This window comes from Gekko japonicus, unplaced genomic scaffold (assembly GCF_001447785.1).
Source record: "Gekko japonicus isolate JY-2015 unplaced genomic scaffold, Gekko_japonicus_V1.1 scaffold13, whole genome shotgun sequence".
Classification (NCBI taxonomy): Eukaryota; Metazoa; Chordata; class Lepidosauria; order Squamata; family Gekkonidae; genus Gekko; species Gekko japonicus.
The window spans coordinates 2,730,736-2,744,674 of NW_015172553.1; the positions used below are offsets into that span (position 1 = coordinate 2,730,736).

Below are 13,939 nucleotides of genomic sequence, written 5' to 3' on the forward strand. Positions count from 1 at the left end.
TTCCCAAGCCGTATTTGACAACCCTACCTATTACTTGATCCTTTTAACTGGAGGTGCTGGGGATTGAACCTGGAACTTTCTGCATGCAAAGCAGGTGCTCTACCACTGAGCCACAGCCCTCCTGGGTTTTCTCATAGCATGAAATGGCTAACACTATTAAAATCCATCCAAATGATAACAATTATAAAATCAAGGTTATCAGCCAAATAAAGCACCATCAAACAGGAATGTATTTACAAACCCGCAAGTACAAAGTACTAAATGAGCTCAGTTTACTCTACACAGTATCTGCCATTAATCTTAAAGCTCCAGAGGACACCCCTCTCCAGTCTCAGGGAATTCCAAAGGCAGAGCAGACCTCCAGCCAGTCAAGTTCAATCAGTTTTTGCCCACAGGAAGAGGCAGCAGTCTTGCACAACTTTCCAAATGTCTATACCCCTTCTCTGGCAGACCATTCTATGATATGGGATGGGGGGAACCAGAGCAAATAAAACTGCACTGACCTCAGCTGAGATGTAGGCTCCTCTTGAGACAGATGGTCCTTCAGATATGTGGGTCCCAAGCAGGGTTTCTGACTCTGGGTTAGGAAATTCCAGGAGATTTGGGGGTGGAGCCTGGGGGGTGGGGCTTGGGAAAGAGAGGAACCTCACTGGGGTATGATGCCATAGAGTCTACCCCCAAAGCAGCCAAGAGAAATGATCTGTGTAGTCTGGAGACCAGTTGTAATTCTGGGGGTTCGCCAGGCCCCCACCTAGAGATTGGCAACCCTAGCCCCATATCATGAAGAGGCCATGTGGTGGATTTGGGGCGGAGTGAAGAGTGGCAGTGAGGGAAGAAGAAAGAGCTCACTCAAGCAGGCACAAGGCTTTCTCTCATCTGCATGTTAAGAGTGAATGGGAGAGAATATCTCTATTCTCTAACACAGCTCTCAAACCTTCATAGAACATGCAGTGGCACTTCAGACACCTTGGGCTGGCCCTAGAATGGTCTTCACCGAAGAATGTCATCTCTCTCTCCCCTCTCATTGCAAATTTACTTCCCTTTCCGTCCACTTGTGATTCCGGTCCCAGTGAGCAGGAAACAGCTTCAGTTCCAGAATATTCTGCTTCAGTAATCAGTTACAGTCAAGGAAGAGATGGAATTAGATGGCGGAGGCTGGTTGAAAGCATTAAGGAATTATTGCTTGCTTCTTCTGCCTTGTTACATCAGGTGTGTCGAACCCACCTGAGTTGGCCCAGCTCTTATTCTTTGCCTCAAAAACTCCAGAGGTGGACTTTCCAGAAATTAATGTATTTACCCAAAAGGAGACAACCCTGAATGTAAGATGATCTTCCCCCCTCCCAAAAAAAAGGTTATACAGAAAAGTTTTTTTTACTGAACATAACTGTAACTTGTATGTCACTTTAAGACTGTCCCATATTTTTTCTTGACTAGCATGTTAAAAAAAATCCCTAGTCTCTCTTTCAGGCAAATAGCAGTACTCATTCTGCAAGACAGGAGCTTTGTGAAGTGTGTTGCATTCGACCCCAGATCAGGCCAAGAGGCAAAATGTACTAGAGAGGGAGGGTCAAGGACTGCCTATATGAGGACAAAACAGATCTTAGTAACAGGAGAAAGTCCCAGCGTATTTTCAGGGTATTCATCCAAGAGAGACAGCTCCAAGCTGGGAGGTGCTAGAGGTCTGGTGCTCTGAAGGCTGCTTCTCCAAAGGCAGGTCCTCCAAGCTTCTTGTTGGGGCCTCCTGTTTTTGCCAACCGTGCACATGACTCAAGTGACTCTCTTTTCTTTTTGCAGTTTTCCTGCTGTGGAGGCGACGAATTCACAGACTGGAACGTTAATCCGTACCATGCATGCAACAGCAGTGGCCCTCTGGCTTGCGGAGTGCCCTACACTTGCTGCAGGAAGGTGAGATGAAAGGACTTTGCATCGTCGCTGCTAAATTTATTTATTTATTTATTGGGATTTATATCCTGCCTCATGGGGACTCACATCATACTACAAAAAAACCCCCAACAACAATGTAAACCATCACATAGTCAATACCATAAAAATCAAGTTAAAATTACATATCCTGGCCGACAAATTGGCAGCTGGAGTCATTTAGCCCCATGCTAGAGGGGCGATGGATCAGGATAGATCAACCGTCCATTGTGCCAATAATATAAAAGTGCCATGGGCGATCAAGGCAAGGGAGGCCGATGTTATTCAACATCCAGTGCAGAACATGGCAGAACACCTCCGTTTTAAAGGCCCTGTGGAATTGCAACAGATCCCACAGGGCTGTGATTTCAATTGAGAGCTTGTTCCACCAGGCCAGGGCCAGAGCCAAAAAAGCCCTGGCCGAGGCAAGGTGGACATCTTTCGGGCCAAGGACTACAAGGCGGTGCTGGTCAGCCGAGTGCAAGGCTCTGTGGGGCATGTATGGGGAGAGACGGTCCTGCAGGTATGCTGGTCCCTGGCCACAAAGGGCCTTAAAGGGTAATACCATAATCTTGAATCTGACCCAGTATTCGACCAGTAGCCAATGCAGTTGACATAGCACTGGCTGAATGTGCACTTGCACAGGCATCCCAGTCAGCAGGGGCGCTGCTGCATTTTGTAGTAGCTGAAGTTTCTTGCTCAGGTTCAAGGATAGGCCCATGTAGAGCGAGTTACAGTAATCAGTCCTGGAGGTGACCTTTGAATGGATCACTGTCATCAAGTCATGGGAGGAAGGTAGGGAACTAGTTCACTGACCAGCCTAAGATGATAAAAGTGAGGTATCCAGAGTCATTCCCAGACTCCTCACCAATGGTACAGGCATGAACGGCACCCCACCAAGAGCTGGGAGTTAGAGTCCCAACCCCATCCCCCCACAGCTTGGGAACAGGACCTGCATCTTAGTTGGATTAAGCTTCAACCAGCTCAGTTTTAACCAATCAGCCACAGCCTCCAATGCCCTGGCCAAATTATCCGGAACGGATTCCATCTTTCCATGCATTAACAGATACAGCTGGGTGACATCAGTGTACATGACTCAAATCAGTGTACATGACTCGAATGTACTGATGTCAACCCAGCCAAACCCCCAGATTAACTAGGTCAGGGGGCACATGTAGATGTTAAAGAACAACTACATGGGAGAGATGGTCGCTCTTGGGCCACTCGTAGGAGTCTAGCGCTATCTGCAATGGTGCAGCTGTTGACTAAGTGTTGGTAATATCAAAATTAGACTACTGCCATGTGCTGTATTGTGGGATTGCCCTTGAAGAGTGTCCAAAAGCCACAGTTGGTAATGAATGTTACAGCCAGAACCTTGACTGGAGTGGGGCATCAGGGCCTTCTCATTCCAGGCTTGGTCCAGAAACACTGGCTTCCAATTTGTTTCTCAGCCTCATTTGAGTTGTTGGTATTGAGCTTTAAAGCCTTTTATGGTTTGGGGATAGCATACCTTAAGAACCACCTGAATCTACCTGTCCACTCCAGTCATCTTCAGAGGTCCTAGTTTGGGTGCCGTCACCGTCTGTGGTGAGACGGGTGGCAACCCAAGGAAGTGCCTTCTCAGTCATGGCATCAAAACTCAGGAACTCTCTCCCTCTTTCATTGTCCTCTGGCAGTCGGTGAAGGCATTTTTGGCATTCTCTCACTAACTTCCATTGGCCCTCCTTGTTCATGTGACTTGTCTATGTGCTTATATGTTTTATTTAATTGTTTTAAATGTATATGGGTATATGTATCTGTATTTTAATATTATTTTGATTGTTTGTCACTTTGGGGATCCAATGTTGAGTACAAAGGGGGCATGCAAATGTTTTCAGTAGATAAATAACCAAACACCTCTACTGGTGTGGTCAGTAGTTTAGTTAGTGCTGACAGCTCTGGGTTGGGAAATACCTGGAGATTTTGGGGGTGGAGCCAGAGGAGGGTGGGGTTGGAGAGGGGTGGACTTCAATGAGGTAGATGAGGTATAATGCCATCGAGTCCACCTTCCAAAGTGCCCATTGTCTCCAGGTGAACTTATCTCTGTTGCCTGGAGATAAGTTGTAATCCCAGAAGATTTCTGTCCACCATATGGTAACCCTAAATTTAGTTGTAATGTTTCACTTCAGTCTGTGCTCAGGGAGTCCTGAGTTCAAATTCAGTGCTGCTCCAGTCAGAGAGCCATTAGGGATACATTACTTTAAAAATATTGTGTTCCTAACAGAGTAGCCCAGTGCCTTAGAGACAAAAACTCCTCCTCCCTGAAGAGCGAGACCGTGTTCCTGTGAGCATTGCTTCTGCCCTAAGAATGGACATTTCCCACAAAACAGAAGACATATTTCAGTGATTCAGGCAATGAGATATGCAACAAGTTAATTCAAAGTGAAAGCCAGTGGTTGCAGTAGATCTGGGAAGACCTGGGTTCAGATCCCTACTTACTGTGAACCTTGCTGGGTGACCTTGGGGCACTCATTCTCTCTCTCAGCCTAGCCTACCTTTGTGAGGATAAAATGGAGCCCGGCCCTCATAAAAGGAGAGCGAGATAAAAATGAACTAACTAAATAAAATGCAGAAACATTTCTGTAATGAGTGTTACAAAAGGAACTGGTAATCTATGGGCATGCCCCAAGATCATAAACTTAAGTTTGTTCTGAAGCAAAACTTTGAGACTGCTGTCCAAGAGAATTGCTGTTCATAGGAGTTTAAAGCCATTCCTCATTCCATTAGTCTTTAGCTGTGGACCCAGAAATAGCACACCTGTAACTGTGCTTTCCATATAACAAACTATTAATCTGATTATGTGGCATAAAGGTAAAGGTAAAGGTTCCCTTGCTCAAAAGCCAGTCGAGTCTGACTCTAGGGTTGCGGTGCTCATCTCCGTTTCAAAGCCGAAGAGCCAGCGCTGTCCGAAGACATTTCCGTGGTCATGTGGCCGGCATGACTAAATGCCAAGGCACATGGAACGCTGTTACCGTCCCACCAAAGTGGGACCTATTTATCTACTTGCAATTTCTTGCTTTCGAACTGCTAGGTTGGCAGGAGCTGGAACTAGAGACGGGAGCTCACTCCGTCATGTGGCACACTCGGGTCTCAAACTGCTGAACTACCGACCTTCCACAGTCTGCAGTTCAGCGTCTTAACCACTTGAGCCACCGCAGCTCCTTTATGTGGCATAGAAATATCCTTATTTAATTAATACTCAAAGACCTCTATCCTGCCAGCCTTAGGTACACAGTACTTTTAGGGCATTGCACATTTGCTGGTCTTTCCTTTATGGCTGACAGCCTAATCCTGCCTGTTCATTCATTTGGGGACCGTATGTGTTTGGGGAGGGCAGAGTTTAAAGAAGGGAAGAAGCCCAGCAAGAATATGATGCCTTAGAATCTGCCCTCTGAATGTACCATTTCTCCCGTGGGAACTGATCCCTGTGGTCTGGAGATCCGTTGTACTCCCAGGAGAGCTGCAGGAGGACCCATTGTGAGGTTGGCAGCCAGTTTGGGCAGCAGATTTCAGAGGTGATTTCAGAGGTGCTTGTTTTTAACCCACTGGAGGTTGATCTTAATTGTTGCCCTCTAAGTGAGGTAGTTCTTGAAAAGATAAGCAACTGTTCTGCAGTTACTTTCTGAAACACACTCACTAGTTTGTGCTAGGATTGCCAGGCGATGACTGGCAACCAGTAGGAGATGGGCAGGTGGCGCATGGGGGCACTGGCATTGCACACAGAGTGACGTCACTTCTGGGGGAGCCAATTTATTTATTTTTCTCCAACCACCCTGTTAAATAGTGGGTTCTAAGCATGGAGGACCAGACTATGACATGCTGAACAGGTCACATTTATTGTATAGCACACAAAAGATACCAACTGGCCAGCAAGGCCCAACTATATACACCCATCCCAGCCACACACCTAGTCTCATTGGAGGGTTTAAGTCTCCCACCAAAGTTCCTATAGGTGGACTAAAGGTGGCCCAGGATCCTTGGCCCCTATTGTTTGTGAAGCCAAGCTAGGGGCTATGCACGCAGACCCCTAGTGGCGGTCCGTGGACACAAAACAACACACCCAAAGGAGCAGTGGCAGGAAGAGAGGGTTGCTGGCGGGAGGTTTCCCATCATAGTAACCCTGGCTTGTATATTTCCAAGACATATAGGTGTAAATGGGGGTGATTTATTTAAGATACCAGTCAGATTGATGAGGAAAGACAAGAAGCTGTATGTCAAAGAACACTTCTGCTTGCAGGGATTTAGCTGTTTTCTTTGTCAGAAAGTCCAAGAAGTAGAGGCTGACAGTGCAAACCTTAATATAGTTGCACCATTCTAAACCCACTGACTTTATTGGATTAAGAAAGGTGTATCTCTAGGATTGCACTGTAAACACAGCTGGATTTGGACACAAACTAAGATAGTGACAGTTTAAGGGATTTGATTATGAGGGGCCTCTCAATAAAAAAAATTACTAACAATCGCTAGATTACCTTTTTTGGTGATGTAATAGGGCCTCTTAAATTTGACCTAGCTTTAGGGGCTCAGTGTGTCTCAGTCTGGCCCTGACTGTAAATTCCTTAAACAAGTAAGAGTTATACCAGTTGAATATGAAGAATCATTTGGTTCCTCAGTTCATTCAGTGTACAACTGTGGGAGTTCTCAGTCTTCCGTTACAATTTGCTGCTGGTATTTTTATGTTGTAGGAACCAAACAAGACTTCTTGGCTTGCAGTCCCCAAAACATGAGGGTTTCCTGGAAAAAGAGGCAGTTTAACTATTTCTTTATGACATTTTCAGCACAAGGATTCTCTAAAATGGTTGATGTAAAAAGAGGAAACAATAAAACCACTGTGACACAAGGAAACTGATGGCGCACAGGAGTAAATCAGAGCACTCATCACAAAGAGTGTTGCCAGGCCACAGCCAGCACCCCCTGGGAACATTTGGGGCGGCGGGGATTGGCCCACTGGCATCATGCTGACATCACTTCTGGTCAGTGAAAGGGATGTTGTGGAACGCTGTAGGATGTGGGCAAATCCTAGTGCATTCTGCACTGATCTGGATGGCCCAGGCTAGCCAGATCTTGTCAGTTCTAAAAAGCTTAGCAGGATCAGCCATAGCTAGTACTTGGATGGGAGACTACCAGCAAAGTCCAGGGTTGCTACACAGAGAAGAAAAGAAGAGAGGGAGAGAAAAGAAGAGATTGGATTTATACCCCGCCCTTCACTCGGAGTCTCAGAGCAGCTTACAATCTCCTTTCCCTTCCCCTCCCCTCCCCACAAGAGACAACCTGTGAAGTAGGTGGGGCTGAGTGAGAGAACTGCTTGTGAGGGAACAGCTCTGAAAGAACTTTAACTGACCCAAGGTTACACCAGCAGCTACATGTGGAGGAGTGGAGAATCAAACCCAGTTCTCCCAGATTACAGTCTGCGGTCTTAACCACTACTCAGACTGGCTTCAGGTTGGAAAATAGACAATGTCAAATCACCTCTGAAGTCTCTTGCCTTGAAAATCCCATGTGGGGTCGCCATAAATTGGCTTCGAGAGCCAGTTTGGTGTAGTGGTTAAGTGTGCGGACTCTAATCTGGGAGAACCAGGTTTGATTCCCCACTCCTCCTCTTGCACCTGCTGATGTGACCTTGGGCAAGCCATAGTTCTGACAAGAGCTGTCCTTGAAGAAGAGCAGTTTGTGTCAGAGTGCTCTCAGCCCCACCCCCCTCACGGGGTGTCTGTTGTGGGGAGGAGAAGGGAAAGGAGTTTGTAAGCCGCTCTGAGACTCCAAGTGAAGGGCGGGGTATAAATCCAATCTCTTCTTCTTTTTCTTCGACTTGATGGCACTTTACACACACACAGAGAGTGTACATTCCATTACATCACTTCTGGTGCACACCTCCATTTCCCCCTCCCCATTGTCTCCCACCGGCTCTTAATCTGCTAGTGGGTAACAAACAGAGTTGCTGGGAAGTCTCCCACCTTAACACAAAGGAAGATGGGTCCAGGCATGATGGAAGGCTTAAACTGGAATAATTCCATACAGGACTGTAGTATAATAAGAATTTTTCTGGCAATTTAAGGAACATATGTGGGAGGTCTACAGAGTAGATCCTTGGGATTTAACAAACCTAGAACGTCTTACAAAGTACATACATACAGGCTGATTTCACACTAGAGCTGCCTCACTGTTGCGCCAACGTTTGCCCTGGTTCTATTGGTCAATTTCACACCCGAAGCCGCGTGGCTGATTTTGACCCGCGGCTTCGCAGGATTTTCCCCGCAGTTTTGTGATCCTGTTTTTTGAGGATCAACGAAACTGCCGAGGAAATCGGGCTAAGCCGCAGGTCAAAATCAGCTGCCCGGCTTCGGGTGTGAAATTGACCAATAGAACCAGGGCAAACGGCAGTGCAACAGCGAGGCAGCTCTAGTGTGAAATCAGCCACAGTGAAAGGCAAAGGAAATATCAGTGCTGTTTGGTCCATTAATTAGTAGGAAGGCCTTTCCCGTTATGGCACCCGCTTCCAGCAGGGTTCATCTGGCTCCTTTTTTTCACTCATGCCTTCAACTTTTAATTTTTACAGAAGAAATTTATGCAGGCTTTGTGTGGGTGGTTGTTTAAAATGTATATTTTAGCCTTTTGAGTTGTGTCTTTCTTTTAGCATGTCTTCTAAAGCCTGGAAGGGTTGAAAGTGTGGGGTACAACAACTTACACAAGCAGAGCAGAGAAACCACACATTTCTCTGAACATTGTTGTAAGATCTCTTCAAGGCATAAAATGCCAGGACAAACTACAGAAGGTGCTGCCCTGAAGTACCAGTCTGGCAGATAACAGTTTCCAAAATGTTAAGAAATAACCCGTTAAAACTGGAAAGTTCTCCAACTCTATGTAGTGTGACTAACAGTAACCTGAAGGAAGAACTTTGGGAGAACTTATATTTTAGTTCTCAAATTCTGATTTCACCTGGAGGTGCACTGAAAAATGCTCTGGCACTTTAATAGCACTGAGCCTTTTGCTTCTCGATGACTCACGAAGATTTGAAATGTTTCCTCTTTATTTTGACGTCTCTCCTCACTGCAAGTTCTGATGTTTGGATTGTACCTTCACAACATGTTTTTTCTCTTCTTGTGCATAGTTAAGGATGAGCAAACTCTGCGCATAGCTTGATGTTGGCAGAACAAGGATAAAAGGGAGTACCTTTGTCCAGAAGAATTCTATTGATTTTGCAGATACTGCCCAATGCAGTTTAGAATGTAGAGTATAATATGGCACCGTTGAGTACAGCTTTCCATATTATTTTGACTTCATCAAGAAATGTAAAGCTCATTTTTGCAGTTTATCACTTGACTTCATCAAGAAAGGGCATTTCACCTTTGTGGCACTGATGCCCAACAGTAGGTGAAGAATGGCTTTTCTAATTAGTTTTGGAGTCATTGTGCAACCCTTTTTCTAGATTTTTAGTTTGCATGTTCGGGATCTAGATTACTTCCCTGCAGTAAAGGGAGATGTCTATGTGATGTCATGTCTCTAATCAGTACATGACTCTTCTGGCATCTGTTTTTACTTTAGAGAAAATGTAAAGCTCATTTTTGCAGTTTATCAGATAAACTGCCCCCGCCACAGAGAGAGACGGCAGAGCTAAACTTCACATTTCTTCCCCTTTTCAGCTCTTGAAACTTTCCCCCCCTCCATTTCCCCCCAAGCCACACCATAAGACTACAGTACAGATTCAGGTGGACAGCCATGTTGGCCTGAAGCAGCAGGACAAAGTCGGAGTCCAGTGGCACCTTTAAGAAGAAGAAGAAGAGAAGAGATTGGATTTATACCCCGCCCTTCACTACCCAAAGGTGTCTCAGAGCGGCTTACAAACTCCTTTCCCTTCCCCTCCCCACAACAGAACATGTGCAGGCACACTTCTTCAAATTCAATGAAATAGAAATTATCAGTCCATACATATAGGTAGAGAGTGAGCAGTAAATCAGCATACAACAGATTCAATGAATCTGTTAAACATCTTCGTTATTCTATATGCTGATTTACTGCTCACTCTCTACCTATATGTATGGACTGGTAATTACCATTTCATTGTATCTGAAAAAGTGTCCATGGACACAAAAGCTTATACCTTGCATAAACCTGCAGCAGAACTGAGAGAAAGAAAGGCAGAAGTCCCTTAAAGAGCATAAAAAGGAGCTGGTTAAGGGCTGTGCAAGAGGGGGAAGAAGAAGAGTTGGTTTTTATACCCTGATTTTCTCTACCTTAAGGGGTCTCAAAGCGACTTACAATCTCCTTTTCTTCCTCTCCCCACAACAGACACCCTGTAAGGTCGGTGGAGCTGAGAGAGCTCTGAGAGAACCGTGACTGGCCCAAAGTCACCCAGATGGCTTCAGGTAGAGGAGTGGGGAATCAAACCGGATTCTCCAGATTAGAGTCTGCTGCTCTCAACCACTACACCATGCTGGCGGTGGGGCAGCAACAGGGCAAGTGATGTGGGAAGAGGGTGTGTGAACACCATGCCCATATCATTTGCTGCTGCTGTGGCTTTGGTGAGGTGTGTTTTCACACCCTGATCTAGGAGCAGCCCTAGCATGTGTGTGGGGTGGTCCACCTCCAATGCAGAGGCTTTTGACCCGATTGCAGTTGCTTACTGTTGTTCCCCATCTAATCGCTGAACAGCCTGCATATAAGGCCAGGCTGTTTCTCAAAATCCACAGCTGTCATATTGCCTTCCTCATGTTATGAAACTATCAGAGTTTTGTTTTGCATGTTATCTGTGTGCCCCCCACAGTACATAATCCCTCAATATACATGGCGCCCCACAGCAAGAGAGATGGAGTACGGTATGTGAGAGACTTGACAAAACCCAGCTGTAATGATCAATGAATGGCTGTCTCCCAAAGATCTGCCACTGTGGTGTTTTCGGGGCTGGCTAAAACTCCACAGGCTTGAATCAAGTCCCAAGGTGGGGGTTAGCAGTAGCAAGCATTTTTCAAAAGGTGCTGTTTGTCACCTCCCTGTAGGGGCTGGCCAAGCTGTGCCATTGCTTTTGGATCTTCATGGCTCTTATCCTCGAAGGCTCCGAGTGCTGCAGGGTGCCAAGCTGCCACTTCAAAGGCGCACAAGGGGAGGCTTTAAATCACAATGTTGACGTTCCCCCTAAGCCGCTCTGCAAAGGCATGTGATCAATACCACACAATTGCTGTGTGCAGCTCAATAGGACCTTTGCAGGCGAGGATCCAAGTACTTCGTAAACCTCTTTTGCAAAGTGTAGGGGGGGGCAGTCTTTTTCCTCCCAAGCAGACCACCGCTGGCAAAGTCATTGTTGTGGCCTCTGATTTGCAAACCCCCATAAGTCTATTCATTTTCCCATCGGGTTCTTATTTTATTTCTTCTTCGATTTTTGGTGAAGCAGTTTGTAGTTTACAGTGATGGCACTAGATGGGAATGAAGGCCCTTCCAAAGTTTGCTTCCCCCCCACCCCTAATGGCTTGAAATGGGAACCTGGGGAGGTGAAGGCATCTCTCTCTACTTACTGCTTTGCCCTTGAATGGTGTCCTTCCTACAGTACAGATTACAAAACCAATGCAGATGAAGTCCATTGAGGAGTGAAGAACCTTGTGAGCCACTTTGGGTTCCCTTTGGGGAGAAAAGGGGCCCACAAATGAAGTAAATAATAAGTAAGTTGCCTGCAGAAATGTCAGTGGCAAAGCAGGAAGAATACTGTACCTGCCACACCACACTGGGACTCGGGGTGTTGGACAACGAGCCTGCGGGAGACCTGCGTTCAAATCCCCCCCTCAGCGTGGAGCTCAGTGATTAATATTGGGCCAGTCACTCTCATTTAGCCTAACCTGCCTCACAGGGTTACTGTGAGTTCAAAACGAAAGCGGGAGAGTCACATATACTGTACTGAGTTGCTTGGAGAAAGTCCTAGATCAATATTGGCATCAAGAATTTGCTGAAGCCACTGGTTTCACCCATATTGTCATGATGAAGTCTAAAGAGCGTAATCATTCCAGTAGACAGCATTTTAAAATACTTACCACTTATACACCATTATTATTCTCATGTTGCTGATAGGGGAAACAGACTGAAAGAGGTTGGTACAGGGCCTTTGGGGGAGAAGGTGCCTGAGGCAAAACTTCCTGGCCTACAGCTAACCTGCTTGCATGTTATATTTCAGCAGACAAATGAGATGTCAAGGCTTTGCTACTGTATGAGGAAATGTATTCTGTAGGGGTGAACTGAACTGAGCTGTTGGGTTGGGCTGACAGGTTGTATCCACAGGGCGAGGATCCCCCAGTTTTCATCACCACTGCAAATGCAGAGGCATGCATACAGTGGAGCATCCCACAGGAGTTCTCTGCCCACTTTCCTCCATCAGCCAGCCACCATTCTTCCTGAATTCCACCACCACCACCATGCTACCTGAGCTTTTCAGGGCTTCAGTTGCATGGGGGGGGGGGCACACAGGGGTGTGGATGAGTGTTAATGCACTTGGGCTGCATGCAGAAGATAGGGAAAGCCTGGAAAATGGATGTCAGGAGGACAATGTCACGTGGATGGTCCAAAAGAATTCCACTTCGGGACCAAAAATGAAGAACAGTGTCCATGTAGAAGCAGTTAGATACATGGAATCTGTCCCTCTTTTTTACAACACATATATAACCTTCTCTAGCCATATTGCTTTCTCTAGATCCTGAGTCCATTCCTTCTGGGCCACACTACTACTCTTTCCGTCTATAGAGATGCCGCCTTCTCTTTCTTCCTCTGTTCACTCACATTTCAGCGTGATCAAACCCTCTCTACATGCGGGGAAGATGCAGAGGATGGTGGGCTTCCCAGTGCTTTCCAGGTAGGCTCCCCCATCCTCTTCAGGATTGACTGAACACTGTGACATTCACAAAAGAAATGGAACAATCCAAACACGACTAATGCAACCTGGCAGCTTCATGAGCTAGACCAGGAGGGGAGCAGGGCTTTGCCCGTCTCAACGGAGCTCCCTAGAAATAGTAGCAATTAGTTTACAGCCGAAAAGCTAATTTGTGCAGACGTTCTCCAGACATGGCTTGCCATTGTTACTGGTGACCCTTCTAAGTCAGCCAGCTTGTCAGAGCAGGAGAAAGCTCTGGCTTTCAGGGTGGGTTGGACCGCTTGCATTGCTGTTGCTGCAAAGGTGGGGATGAGAATTTAAAAAGAAGCCTCTGCTACATATTTCAGTTTGGGAGGACACATAATTGGAACAAGGCCTTTTTTAAAAATACATTTATTTATCATTTCCCCCAATTTATATACAACCATTTTTACTTATACATTGAGTCTTATTATATTTACATAGATTTCTACAAACATCAAACTTTCCGTGGCTCACAGCCAGCTGGCTCGTCGCCCTGCAGTTATAGTAGGATTCTGATAAAACTCTTTTCTGTAGGTTGGGAGCTGGAAAGGTGATTTCTTCGACCACCAAAATGAATCATTTATGAGCAAGTCTGTGCTCCGAAAAGAAAAGTTACCCTCTCTAAAACAGCGTTTATTCAGCTTCTGATGGAAGAGCTGCACTCTCTCAGATCTCAGCTGGTTTTTTTTTAACGAAACCTCTTAATGTAACACAAAGCTTTTACTTCAATCCATATATCCCCTTGTCTCTTGGACCCAAATATACATTTTTTCCCATCTCTTTTTAAATACACCTCCATCTTTCCCTTGAAGACTTATCGTTAATTTGTCAATTTCTGCTAACTCCATCAATTTAAATATAATTTCATCTCTTTGTTGGCAAAATCTCATTTTTCCAGTATTTAGCCATCAATATTCTCGCAGTAGTTACTATAAATGTTAACAAATATTTGTCATTTTGAGTATACTCTTCCGGTACCATGTTTAATAGAGCTATTTCCGGGGTTAAAGCCAATTTTAGCTTCATAATGTCCTGGAACAAGGCCTTTTATTAGGACACCCACATTGAGGCAAGGTCCTGTATAACCTTCCAACTAGACTGCTGTAACAT

The 13,939-nt window shown here is 45.6% G+C and overlaps 1 protein-coding gene across 1 annotated transcript in view; it reads left to right on the top strand.

The window, feature by feature from the left end:
* The window catches only part of LOC107118731 (tetraspanin-15-like), a 179,672-nt gene that overhangs the window by 112,420 nt on the left and 53,313 nt on the right, over positions 1–13,939 (top strand). Inside the window, exon 5 of the mRNA XM_015421085.1 lies at positions 1,795–1,905. Within this exon, the coding sequence (XP_015276571.1) occupies positions 1,795–1,905 (111 nt within the window). The remainder of the gene's footprint in view (positions 1–1,794; positions 1,906–13,939) is intronic.